This window comes from Haemaphysalis longicornis, unplaced genomic scaffold (assembly GCF_048455015.1).
Source record: "Haemaphysalis longicornis isolate Haplotype H1 unplaced genomic scaffold, Haemaphysalis longicornis Haplotype H1 scaffold_4, whole genome shotgun sequence".
NCBI classification, from domain to species: domain Eukaryota; kingdom Metazoa; phylum Arthropoda; class Arachnida; order Ixodida; family Ixodidae; genus Haemaphysalis; species Haemaphysalis longicornis.
The window spans coordinates 89,298,854-89,313,178 of NW_027526361.1; the positions used below are offsets into that span (position 1 = coordinate 89,298,854).

Here is a 14,325-nt window from a genome sequence, read left to right on the forward strand (position 1 = left end):
TGCCCCGTCGCCCCAGTAATGGCGCGCTGTTCACCACTACACAATGACACAACGCCCACTCCCCGCAAAAAGGGTCGGATCATTCGTTAAAACAAGCTATCTGAGTATACGTTTTGACGCACTTTATTTCCTTTACTCTCATTGCAACTTTTCACAATGCCCCTGTAAGGGCACCCATGTGGGTTTCCGTGTTTATTCGTGAGCACACAGGATGATAGCGGTGTGGAACCAGAAACGAAAAAGCGCACCCACTACAGCTGCCATCACGCTATGGCCGCACAGTTCGAACTGGAGTGTCAAGGCTAGGTATACGTGCGGCTGGTGACGCTAATACTGTTAAAGGGGCTTGCGACCGACGAGCACTACGAAGTCCCCCTGGGCACTTTCGGTGGCGCTGTCGAGACCAGCCTCGAAACGTTCCCAGCCCGCCTCGCGGAGGTAGGGCCGCCAGCGACCTGCGTGACGTCGCCTAGGTCCGGCACCGGGATGGGGTTGTAGTCGTCGGAACTGTCCTCCGGGCTGATGTCCTCGGAGCGCAGCATCAGGAATACAGCCAAGGAACCGATGAGCAAAATGGCCATGATGCCCCCCAGGGCGATCATGGTCGGGATGTCGAGCTCTTCGTTGGCTGTCACGTCCTTGGGTACGACGGAAGCAGAGCTTCGAACAGGTTGCTGGGGAAGCGGTACGTCCGCGCCGAGCTGATTGCAAATGCATGGACGGGAAAGAAACGTGTGTTATATTTCAATTGAGGAATAATTGACTTGGCGAACTAACGAACATCATGGCGGGCGTAAATTTGTATTTTGACAATCATGAAAACAAGTGAACTAAAGGATACTTCACCTAACAAAAACGGAAAACAGAAAGCATACAATGTTCGCCAGTCTCGTAAAATGGCTCGGCAGATCGGTAATACTAAAACTGGATGTCGCGTCATGCGATTGACTGGATGCCAATAAACTTTAGCCTCTGTTTATAAATCAAAACTACTAGTTTAAGCAACTACCCAAGTAAAAGAAACATGCTCGAAAATCCTTAGGCCGTTGAATGCTTTCTATACAGGCGCAGATTTTGGGCAGCTGAAACTTAACGCACAGTGGCTTTGGGCAAACATTATTTTAGTCTTAACTCACATATAGGTGCTTAGAGAGCGTATATGGTTGAAACATCGGTATTAAGGACAACACTATGGCTGCGTCTTATGCATGACGATGTGCAATCCTAGCGAACGTCATTGGTAGAGACCGGATTTTAGGCAAGTGTTTATTCTGTTCCTTGCGCTCCTATCACAACATTTTGATATATGAGAACAAATTAAGGGTTACTAAGGGCATTTATGATGTTTTTATAGTGCCTATCTATCAATGCCCATTTGGCCATTGTGCCTAAATGACTACGAAGGCATTTGAATGACTATTTTAAATGCCTATTTTCAGTATCTCCCTTTGAATAAAAACTTTTTAGCCTCACCTTTTGTATGTATCTCACTCCATTTGAGAAAAATAATGCGTAGATATACAGTAAATCGAGTTATTACCTTTAACAAGCTAACCTGTGCGTAAAAGGAAACAAAAGCTCGAATGATTGGCTACTTCAACTCTCAGCCACTGTACAGATGTCGGAGTCGGCCCCTTGACACTGAAAAGGCACTCGTTCACTCCATTATCACCCACGCTGAAGAATATATGCGGTCGTGCGTGGCAAGTAAAGCGCACGATGTAATGCGCCTCTTGCGTTAAACTAACCATATTTTTTTTTGTTCAAGGTAATACTTATTTGAAAGCCTGAAAAATGGCTGTCCAAGGGAGATCTTTAAAGAGAGCAGACAGGAGATTCCAGATTCCCGTACCTGGTGAAGATCTGGTTCGATGGGCTTCGGCGGTTCCGCGCCGATCGTTGTTGCGATGCCTCCGAGGACAGTTGTGCCACTGGAGGACGATTTCTGACTTGGGGCCGCGGAGGATTTAGACGAAGCAGGCATATCACTCGCGGAAGACTTCTGACTTTGCCAGGCCTTGGTGACCCTGTCAGAAGCGGTTCCGCCGGCGGCTTGCATCGTTGGTTGGTTGGTTGGAACCAAAAATCAGTGGCGCGTACCCACTCTGGGGGATTGGCCAAGTCAGATTGGGGAAACTGGTCAAGAATTCAAACTAAGGGTAAAATAGAGCTGTGGAGTGTGAGGGAAGTGATGTTGGCAATTTTGAGAAAAAAAAAAAACACTATAACATACTGAAGTAAAAACAGATAGTACACGTACCAGAGAAAGAAAGTACGAAGTGTCTTTTAACAGGGTAGGCGACCGGATTGTGAAATAAAAGCGTGAAGGGCGCGACAAACATCCCCGTGGCAGAAACCTAAACCCGATGCCCCAAATGACAGTGTCGGGCTAGGAATACCTTCTGGCTCGAGCTGCTGCTGCTTCTTTTTCACAGTGTAACCGAGACGTCGCCAAGAGAGGGATTGGCGAAGATTTGGAAAGTGGCCAATCAGTGATGACCAGGGTTATTCTGGGCAACTTGGGTCTCCTAACACTAAGAGGTGATGTAGGTTCTTTTCTGTGAAAATAGAGTAATCGCTGAACGTACCAAGGAGGCTGTCTTAATGCGAACCAAACAAGAATATCTAAACGTGAATGTTCCGCGCTCTCTCGTTCGTGTCTTTAACGCTGTTCTAGAGCGCAGTTTTCTTTACCGCCCGTTCCTGGCTCGCGTCACCGTCGGCGTGACGGAGCGAATGCGAAGAGCAAAGCGGGTAATGAAATAATGCTGATAGCGAAGAAAGAGCGACGAGGAAAGCGGAGTAAGGTACAGTAGAATCGCGAAGATTAAGGCGGAGGAGTAGATAGCCGTGTATTGAGTGGAAGAGCGGGTGACGAGCGTAAGGTTATTCGTATGCTCCTACACGCTCGCGCTATCGCGGAGCCGACCGTTAGAACAAGGCCACAACTATAGTTACCAGAAGAAAGCTAGGATTGTTTCGTCGTTATGGTGGCGTTGAGAATGAAACCGGCCCAGCGCAGTGATAGAAGCGTCGATGGTATGTTAGCGCGAGAGGACCTTCTGTTCCCAAAGGGGCCTGCGGCAACCCAACGGGAAGTCTTCGCCCATCTGCTTCATTACCTGGAGACGACCGGCCTCCCGGAGTGCTGTGACTGACTGATGTGCCCGGACTGACAGCTTTCTAGAACTGACTTTTTCTAGGACTGACTGACTGACTCTAGGACTGACTGACTGACTCTAGGACTCTTTGTACCTTGCTATCTCTCTCTCCCTCTGTCTTTCTCCACTTTATCCTGTCACTCCCCCTCTACTTCCCTTCCCCTGCTCTGGGTTGTATGCAGGTGAGGTCCCTGCCGAGCTCAAAATATCCCCAATGCCTTTCCTTTCCTTTTCCTTTCCCGCCAACCACAAACAACCAGTTGCAAGTGGTGGGACTGAATTTGGTTGGTTGAAAGAGGCATTTCCGTCGTGGTTACTCGACAACCTGTTCCGATTTCCATAGCGATTTCTTTAGATTCGGGGTTGATTTGAAGCCTCACATTGTCGCAGTAGAAGTCATAAACATGCAATGAAAAAAATTTGAGCGACGATTTGGCTGCATCAACCACACTATATATCGCGCGAAAGCAGCATGCTTTCCGGCCTAAGCTTGACCAATACCCCGGGCAGGTGTGTGCTATTATGTGGGTGCATGACACTTTAATAGGCTCCAGGGCACGCGCGCCAGGTTCAGAGTACGAGCAGCGTATCTCCAAACGCTTCGCTTCACAGAGCAACCACGTGACATGTCTGTTCGCGCGATGGAGAACGGTAATTCAACGTGGTGATTGCCTGTGCCACAAAGCTAAAGCGTCCTAAAACTACCGAACCACCATCATTTACAAAAACAACGCGTAGATTTCAGTTTAGAAAAGAAAATCAAATTTAGAAAGAAAATTAAGCAACGAAAACGAACTGAGAAATATACCTGCTGCGGCTCGAATCCAAGACGTCAGCGCCAATACTCATTATTCTACATCGAGGCCACAGAGCCTGAACGGTGAGCTCGTTTTAGCAGGCGCTCAAAAGAATAGCACACGCAGTGACACCACACATGTCACGTGGGTGCCCTGTGCAGCGAAGCGTTTGGAAACACGCTTAAGGCGGGCACAGGTTTGTTGTGATGGACTCCTCCTATTTCTGAAGATCAAAATGGTCGATTGATTCCTCCTTTTATTGCTTTGTGCACGCCCCAGAATGCACGAAGCTTACACACCACTGTCCAGTACACCACTGCGCGTAACGTACCTGCGTTTCACTTTATTAGACTAACAGCAGCAACTATCGCGTATGCGCGGACTATGATGTCTTGCGGCCTCACCACCCGCATTTTGGCGTGCAACAGTGCTCAAAGTAATCGCTTGATTTATTCATTGGCTACTCGGCGCGTGCCTCAGAATGCATCGAGGTTACAAAGCGTTTTCGATAGCACCAATCTGGGTATGAGCTAGGCATATGGCAGCAACTGTTTGGTATTTACCGGCTTAGGCCTAAATTTTCTTTTTGAGTCAGTCTCGCTGCATTTATTAGATTTCACTCCAATATATCAAGCCTAATTCGCAGCGATAGTACTGGCCAAAAACTATTACAACAAGTACATCCGCAGCACTTTAATATAGCTATAATAACTGACTATCAGTCTGTTCCGCTTTCTCATCATCCGAAAATTCACCCCTGATTCGTGCATTCCAGTTTATTACACCCTCCCATTTGCGGGACATCTGCCTCATTTGGGTTACCGGGCACTACTTGTTAATGAAGAGGCTGACTCTTTGTCGCGATCGTATTCGGATGGTTTTTCGGTTGCCAAGTTCCGTTTATTGCAGCCGGAGCAAGGTTCTGTAGCTATAAACGCCTAACAAGAAAGCAGGAAGGGGTAATCACTGATTTTGAAGCTTATGCTAAATCAATTGGAATCCGCATTTTTGTTAATCTCATCAATGCGAGGTCACATTAACCAGCTTCAGATGTAGGTTTCCCCAGCGGAACTGTTTTATGCACAGGTCTGGCCTCACCTCCTCTTCCCTATATGCTGTTCGCGGTGAAAATAAGACACTAGAGCACTTCCTAATGCATTTCCGCCGTTTTTCAATGACGAGACAACGTCACCATGAAGGCCATTACAGCAAATTGGACTTTCTATTTCCACGCCCTACTACTTTCACCTGGGGCCACATCACTGAGACGTTGCCACAGAGGGGTGGCTGCAGCCATTCATGCGTACACGTGTCCGAGAAGAAGAGGCTGCCCTGTTAGCTTTTATTCTTGCGTGTACGTTTTTTGGCATAGAAAGCGCATTTTTGGGGCGAAGCGCCTTAGGAGCTCGGGCTGTCGGCGTCTCATGTCGTCGTCGTCGCTCGTCGTCCTATTCTCATGTGGTCAGGGTTGTACAACACCGGGACACTGGTTTGCCAACGCCTCGCACTAGAACGTAACCCGTATTAAAAGAACACACCGTGGCACACGTTTCTCGTTCGCGCTTGCTTGCTTGCTTCCTTCTATTTCGTTCCGTGATCGCTTTAACTTTAAAATTTGCAGTTCTCCGTTTTGAATTTCACTTCTCCTCCGTCTTCGTAACTGGGATGTCGCGTGTATCAGCGCGCGCCATGTAAAAAGACTTACAATCTTTGAATCTATGTACTGCATGCTTCGCCCCTCGCCAGGTTTCGCGTTAGTGGAGATTGCCTGGTGGTTCTTTTTTCTTTTCGAAACTCCACTTTAAATTTCTAACAAATTCCCTCTTGTAATCATGCGCTGTTTCGGAATGAAAATGGTTAGTTTTGTCATTTCGTATCGTTGTAAACGGGCGCATTAGACCCCCTTACGCCTGATTCCTGGCCAATCCCCCGCTTGGGTATGCGTCATGAGACGAGGAACAACAACAACGCCAGCTGGTCGCCGCGATCGCACGCGTTCACGTGCGCTCGACGTTTTCTGTCTAGGCTGGATGGATTTGTGTCGGCTTAAAGAGCTATGCTTTTAAAAATCAAAGCCAGCTTGCACAACGGTGCAAGCCTAATGTCACAACAGAGCTGCGTTCGTCTCACCAGAGTCCTTCAAGGCATTGAAGGATTCTGGCCTGCCTAAGCTGACCTGCCTAAGACTAGACAAACGCCATATAAGTCATTCAGAACCATTCACTGCGAAGAAGACCAAATAAATAGCAGAATAAAGTATATAGGTGCTTTATTTGTAGAATTCCCACTTCAGTCGTCGTATACACTCCCTCGTCCGCCGCCGCAGCCTTCGTCGACCGCTCCCAAGCCGTTGAAGACCTGCACTATATGTTGTTGTTCTTTTGGGCTACTACATTGTCGCCTGGAAGCGCGGTGTGCTTCCTGATAAGCCTCCTTTTGTTCGGAAGTCCGGATCTTCTTTGGTCGCCCCATCTCTCATGTGCGCGGCACAGATTCGAAGAGAGTTGTGCCGCCGCTGCCGCGGCGGTTGCGAGTTTTATGAGCGCATGGAGTTGGCCCTAGCAACGCCGAGCGAGTGACACCAGGAGCAGACGACAGTCGTTTTGTCGGCGGCGCTGTTCGCTCAGACGCTGACTGGCACATGCACTCGGTATTTTTACGTTAGTTTTTGCGAGCCCCTCACGCGCGCAAGCCCATGCGCAGTCCTGCGTGACGCCGGGTGCTCCTCACTAAACGCTCGCTCACTTTTTTTCTGTTTATGGACGGTGCATCCACGAGCTTAAACAGCTCTGCTGTCCTCTGCTGCGCTGAAAGTACCACCCATAGAGCCCAGCCAGTGCGCTATCGATGGCAAGACTGAGGGTCCGGGCGGCGGCGAAACAGTCATTGAACCTTCGCCCAGTCACGTGGTTCGCTTGTGCTGAAGTTCCCGCACAGACAGGCCGTCGAGTGCTGAACAATCAAGCGCATGCGAAGCAACCTCACTCTCACCTTGTTACGTGGTACCACAGCAGCGAGAGTCCGAGCGAGAGAGGCGATAAGAAACAAAGGCACAGCTCGCGCGCCCGCTGCTGAAGGTCAGATGCGACGCAATGAATGCCCCCCGCCCGCAGTCCCAGTCGTTGCGCTTGCAGCCCCCGGCCCAGAGCAGCTGTTGCCCGTCCTCCTGGCCCTGACGCACAGCTTGGTGGGCCGACTGCCTGCCGATGACCCGGCAAGGATGGCGGCCACAGACGCCTTGGCCCTACTTAGCCCCCCCGCCCACCTACACCATGGCTAGCAGACCCAGTGGGAAAGGCCAGCGGCCACGCATCCTGCAGTGGAACTGCAACGGCCTAGGCCGTCGCAGCGCGGAGCTGACTGAGCACCTGTTGCGGGAGTCCTTCGACGTGCTGGCACTGCAGGAAGTGTACATCTATAGCGACACGCCGCGTCTGCCGGGCTACGTGTGCCATCTCAGCGCCACGAGCTGCCGCCTGAGGTCTTGCAGCAGCACACCGTGCCGCGACGCCAGCCACCCACCGGGAAAGTCGCGGGCAGCGGTCTATGTGCGTGCCACCCTCAACAGTGCTCCTGTTGACCTGGCCCCAGTTGCTGACGGCCCAATGGAGTGTGCCGCCGTGACAGTACGCATGGGGACAACGGACACTACCGTGGCCAGCGTCTACATCCGGCCGCAGAAACCATGGGACGCCGTGGCGCTGTGCCGGCTGCGCGCAAACCTGGGCTCGGACGCTGTACTGTGCGGCGACTTCAATGCACATCACCCTGCCTGGGGGAGTCATCGAGCCACCCGAAGGGGACGAGAGCTGTTAGACGCCATCACCACCTGTGGACTGCACGTGGCCAACACCGGCAGCCCTACTTTCGTCCGCCCATGTCGTCGCAGTGGCACGGTCCAGCAGTCATGCATCGACCTAACCCTGGTGACGCAGCGGTGCGCCTATTCCTGGCGGCGGAGCGCTCCTGGTATGGACGGGGTTACGTACCAGATGCTGCGGAACCTGGACGTGACTCAGTTAGAGCCGCTTCTGCGACTGTTCAATCGGGTCTGGCGGACTGGTGTCCTCCCTCCACCCTGGCTCGTGGGGCTCATCTCGCCAATTCTCAAGGTCGGCAAACCCCCGACGGAGCCAGAGTCCTACCGTCCCGTGTCCCTGACGTCGGCTGCTGGGAAGGTCATGGAGAGTGCAGCCCTTGCCCGTCTCGAGTGGATTGCCGACCACAGCGGCGTCTTCCGGGAGCAGCAAAGCGGCTTCAGGCGGCACCGCTGCACGGCTGACTCCCTGGGGGACGTCATCTCCATGCTGGAACAGGCCCGCCATGACAAGGAGGTGGCCTTCCTGCTCCTGCTGGACATGCGGTCGGCATTCGACACGGTTGCCCACGGGGCCATCCTGGAGGCCCTGGACGGCATGGGCGTTGTGGGGCGCCTAGGAAGCTACATCCGGGCGCTCCTGCGTGACCGGACCCTGCGGGTGAAGGTAGGCCGGGCGACCAGCAGTCCTCGAGACGTCCGCTCCGGGGTGCCCCAGGGAAGCGTGCTGAGCCCGTTTCTTTTCAACTTGGTGCTGGCTCCTCTCCCCGACTGCATCCCTCCAGGCTTGCGACACCCAGTAGAGGTGGCGGTGTATGCTGACGACGTGGCACTCTGGACCCATGGCCTCACCAAATACTGCCATATAGTCAAGGCGTGCCTCCAGGAGGCTCTGGGCGCAGTTGCGGTCTTCCTCGAGAGCCGTGGCCTGCAGCTCTCGGAGGCCAAAACGCAGGCCCTTATGCTGCACCCGGGAGGATGGAGGGCTCGACAGGCAACACCGCCCATCACACTCAACGGGCGACCTCTTCCCTGGCGGCTGACCGTGAAGTACCTGGGGCTGCTCATTGACTGCCGGCTCACATGGCTGCCCGCTGTCAAGGCCCTCCGGGCACGCAGCGCACAGGTGCTCCAAGGGGTGCGGCAGCTTCTGTCACGAGGCAATGGTTGCTCACACCAAGTGGCGCAGCGCGTGTTCCACGGCATGGCCTCCGCAGCTGTGCTGTACGCGCTTCCACTCGCCTACCTGGGACCACGACGCTGGCAGGAGCTGGAGATCGACCAACGCCGCGCCATCCGCCTCTGCCTGGGCCTCCCCTCCACGTCGCCGGTTGCGGGAACTTACACCGAGGCGGGCACCTGGCCCATCGAGATGCGGGCCTTGCAGACGGGGCTGCGGCACATCCAGCGTCTGCTGGCCGTACGTGACGGGGCTCCGCTCCTGCAGAGGTTCCGTAGCCGGCCCAACTCGCACATGGGAGCGCTGCTCACTATCTTCGAGGAGGGCATCGAGGTTCCGAACCGACCCTGTCTGGAGCCGCCACAACCAGACACCGGGGAGGCCCTGCAGATCACCACGACCCTCCCCGGGGTCCGCAACAAGCGGACCACACCACCCCAGGCCATCCGCCAAGAGGCGGCCGTCCTGCTGCAGGACAAGCTGAGCAGCTACCTGCATCTCTTCACGGACGGCTCCGTCAAGCACAGCACGCGCGAGGGGGCGGCTGCGTGCGTGGTGCCTGAGCTGGGAGCCAGCCGGAGCTGCCGCCTGCCCTTCCCCACTTCCTCCACACGGGCGGAGCTGGCAGCGCTGCACCTGGCCGCCGACCTCCTCCTCGAAAGGGGGCCCCATAACCACCCCGGGGCGGTCATCCTCACGGACTCCAGGACTGCCCTGCTGCGGCTGCACGCGGCCGATCAACCCACCAACAGCAGCGGCTACCCGGAGCGGTCCCTTGCAATCAAGCTGCGCACTGTGGCCTCCCGAGGCTGCGACCTGCGGCTCCACTGGCTGCCGGGCCACAGTGGCATCCGGGGAAACGAAGACGCCGACGCCCGCGCCAGGGAGGCCCACCAGGAGGGCACCCCAGTCTCCGAAGACGTCACCGCGTTCGACGAGGCCCGCACTGCCCTGGCCCGCATGGTGCAGACGATGCACCCCGACCCTCGGGTCATGAGCGGCCTGGCGCCCAGACCGTTGCCCGCACGCATCAGCAGGGACGCCCGCTGCCTGCTTCTCCGCATGCGGCTGAACTGCTGCAATGTGGCGGAGCGTCTGTACCGACACGGCCGCAAGGACTCCCCTACATGTGCGGACTGTTCCGAACTGGAGACGCTCGAGCACCTACTCTGCTTCTGCCCCCACCACGCAGGCCCGAGAGCAGAGCTCCACCGAGCGCTCCAGCGTCGAGGCCTTCCTAGCGCCGACATGGAGGACCTTCTGTTCCCGAAGGGACCTGCGGCAACCCAACGGGAAGTGTTCACTTATCTGCTTCACTTCCTGAAGACGACCGGCCTCACGCAGCGGCTGTAGCCCGGAGTGCAGTGATTGACTGGTGTGCCCGGACTGACAGCGTTCTAGGACTGACAGCCCTCTTTATACCTCTCTCTCTCTCTCTCTCGCTTTCTACTTTATCCTATCACTCCCCCTCTACTTCCCTTCCCCTGCACTGGGTTGTATGCAGGTGAGCTCCCTGCCGAGCTCAAAATATCCCCAGTGAATTTCTTTTCATTTTCCCGTCGCGAACCACAACCCCCCCCCCCCCTTTACAGATGTAGCACAGCAGAACTTTCGCGCCATTGATTCACGAGATACAGTAGAAGATCAATACTTCATATTTTTATACCCTTACAGAGCTCTATGCTTCATTATAGCGGAGTTTCGCTTTCCTTTATTCTTAACTGTCACCTCGTGAGTTCTTGAGTAGTTTTCTCCTTCGTTTATCTAAACCCCCAAATATTTCCTTTTCTTGATCTGGGTGATTGGGCATGCCGAATTGACACTAAATAAGTGATGGGGTCATTGAAAACCATTATTCCCTTTTTTGCAGGGCTAACACTTAACTCAAAGTCTGTGGCTTACTAGCCACTACTACAGTAAAGGATCGTTAATTCGAACTCGAAGAGGACCATAAAATTGTTCGAATTAAGCGGAGTTCGAATTACCGGGCGGGAGCTAGAATGAATGGAAATCGCGCCACGTGCACTGCGCGAGCAGAACACAAAGAAGCCACCTCTGGACTCGTTATTACGAATTACGCGCTACTACGCGTTTGTGGCAGGCGATTTCGTAAGCAATGCTTCGTAAATAATAATGGCACGCGCCGGAGCACTGGTGCCGGTGGCTACGCGAAATAAGTTGTTGCGGGAGCGTAGCGCGCGCCACGCTGTTGTTTTTCTGTTTCGTTGTTTCGCAACTCTAGTAAATTTGGTTCGGCGTGGATTGGCAACATATTGTAATCGTTCTTGGCCGACGTCTTAAACCAGGGGATCATAGTTCGAATTAACCGTTCTGGATACCGACGCGTTCAAATTATCGGGAGTTTTCCCCCATTTATATGTATACAGGGCTATGCCGGGACCGGGGCGTGAGTTCGAATAAACCGGGAGTTCGAATTAACCAAGTTCTAATTAACGATCTTTTACTGTATTTAGGAGCTCTTGCATGTAGCTCTGGTTATCAGCTAAAATAACAATGTCGCCCGCATATAACATTCCCGTACAGTACTGAGTACTGGCGCTGGCGGCTTGGGTTCGAGCCCCACCAGGTCTGTCTCTTTCTCTCTCTCTCCCGGAATACGCTGTTGTACCACTCCACCTTGCCAAATATGCGCTAAGTTAAACCCTAATTGACTTTCTTCCAATTTCTTTTCTAATCCTACCATGTAAAGAATAAAAATATTGTGCTGAAAGGGCATCCCTATTTCAGCCGTTGATGGGTGTTGACCCGCTGTGCGCATTTCTGCCCATCCCATGTCTGATGTACCCTATTATCTTTATAGACTGCTATAAGAAGCTATAAGAAACTAAATTACCTCTTCATCTAAGCCCTGGAATTTCAGCACCCACCACAGCAATTCTTTGTTTACGTTGTCCTATGCCCCTTTAATCTCCAAGAAGGTTAGCCTCAGTGGTCTATTCTGAGGTTTCGCATTTTCAAGGCACTGTGTTATCACGAACAAACTATCATCCAAGCGCCCGTCTTGTCTAAATCAATTCTGTGGTTCCCCGTGGATTCCTTTTTCTTCCATTCGTGTATGAATATCTGATTTTATTGCCGAAAGGACGTCATTTTATTGAAGCTCTATCACGCCATTCAGCTCCCGTGGTCGAAAAGTCATCATTTTAAAGTCTGGTCTCTAGCGCCGTAGTATGGTCTCTAGCACCCTACTAACTCGAAAACAAGTTAATTGCTCCCCTCCCCCACCTCTACACACACATACACACACCTTTTCCCTCTCCAGTGCATTGCGTCCATCTGGTCACTCCCCCCCCCCCCCCCCCATGCCCACCCTCCCGTCTTCTTGAAGGAACACTATGATGGCGTAATTCCGCAACTTCGTGTAATTTCAGCACTCTGCCGCGTCACCGGGCTATGCGCAGATCCACTTTTGTAATAGGCGTAGAATTAACTCTATGGTAATGGGTGCTTGCTTCTGTCTCCTCCTCATATTTTCCCCCGCCTTAGGGTCGCTAGAGACCACACTCTACAATGGCGACTTCTCGCCCGCTGGAGGTGAATAGAGCGATATAGCTTCAACAAAATTACGTCCTAACAACGCGCTGTTCACCGCCACACAATGATAGAACGCCCACTCCCCACAAAAGGGGTCGAATCATTCGCTTGAAGACCGGCTGCGTAAGTACACGTCTTGACGAACTTTCCTGCCTTGACTCTCATCACAACTTTTCACAATGCCCCTGTAAGGATAGGCGCGTGGGTTTCCGTGTTTATTCGTGAACACACAGGATGATAGCGGTGTGGAACCAGAAACGAAAAAGCGCCCCCACTACAGCTGCCATCACGCTCTGGCCGCACAGTTCAAAGTGGAGTGTCAAGGCTAGGTATACGTGCGGCTGGTAACGCTAATGATGTCAAAGGGGCTTGCGACCGACGAGCACAACAAAGTACTCCCGGGCACTATCATATTGGTGGCTCTGTCGAGACCAGTGTTGAGACGTTCCCAGGCGGCCTCGAGGAGGTAGGGCCGTCATCGACCGGCGTGACGTCGCCTAGGTCCGGCACGGTCTTGGGATTGTAGTCGTCGGAACTGTCATCCGGGCTGGAGTCCTCGATGCGCAGCATCAGGAACACAGCCAAGGAACCGACGATCAAAACGGCTATGATGCCCCCCAGGGCGATCATGATCGTGATGTCGAGCTCTTCGTCGCCCTTCTCGTCCACGAGTATGGCCGGAGCGGGGCCCCCAGCAGGTTGCTGGGCAAGCAGGGCGTCCGCGTCGAACTGGTTGCAAATGCGTGAACGAGAAAGGAACGTGTGTTATATTTCAATTACCCAATAGTTCACTTGAATTAACGAACATTTGGGGGGCGTAAATTTGTATTTTGACGATCATGAGAACACACGAAGTAAAGGATACTTCAACTCACAAAAAACGATGATGATAAATTCTTTTATTAGAAAGGGGAGGATCGAAGGTTGCTGGAGGGGGAAAAGGGGAAACAGGGAGGGATTCCCCATCACTAAATCACTAGACCCACTAAATCACGCTCGCCAGGCCACTGGCAACGCCAAACTGGGCTAAGGTCACCAGGTGTTGAGGATTTTCGAGAATGTCCCTATGTAATGCTTCTATATCTGAATTTGGAAAATGAACAACCGAAGACATGCAACGTTCATCAGTCTCGTAAAGTGGCTCGGCAGATCGGTACCACCAACACTACATGTCACGTCATGCTATTGAGTGGATGTCGATAAACTTTCGCCTGTGTTTTTAAATCAAAACTATTTAATTCAATACATTCTATAGATGCGCACACTTTAAGGCATCTGAAACTAAAGGCACAGTGGCTTTGTGCACACATTATTTGAATCTTAACTCACATAAATGTGGTTGGAGAGCCTATATGGCTGAATCGTCGGCATTAAGTACAGCACTATGGCTGCGTCTCACGCATGACGATGTCCAATCCTAGGGAACGTGATTAGTAGGGACTGGATTTTAGGCAAATGCCTATTCTGTTCCTTGCACTCCTGTCACGACATTTTGATATATGAGAACGAATTAGAGGTTACGAAGGGCTTTTATGCTGTTGTTATAGTGCCTATCAATGCTCATTTTGTAAATTGTGCCTTAATGATAACAAAAGCCTATAAATGCCTATTTAAAATGCCTATTTTCAATATCTGCGCCTATATAAAAACTATTTAGCCTCAACTTTTGCTTTAGGGTGCTGTTTGAGATCGTTATGCGCGTTACCGGGCAGCATTGCTCGTTCAGAACTCTGTAGATTCCAACTAACTCCCGGAAAGCAACCGCTAGCACCAGTATAGAATGAGGCGCTCATTCTAAGAAACAAGAGACAAAAC

At 52.4% G+C, this 14,325-nt stretch overlaps 1 protein-coding gene across 1 annotated transcript; it reads right to left on the reverse strand.

The window, feature by feature from the left end:
• Positions 1–319: 319 nt before the first annotated feature.
• On the reverse strand, positions 320–2,056 carry LOC144180431 (uncharacterized). Its single transcript, XM_077708775.1, has 2 exons — positions 1,853–2,056; positions 320–701 (listed from the first exon to the last, which is right to left on the reverse strand). Exons 1-2 carry the CDS (start codon positions 1,982–1,984, stop codon positions 363–365), a joined length of 471 nt encoding a protein of 156 aa, XP_077564901.1. The 5' UTR covers positions 1,985–2,056; the 3' UTR covers positions 320–362.
• Positions 2,057–14,325: the final 12,269 nt, after the last annotated feature.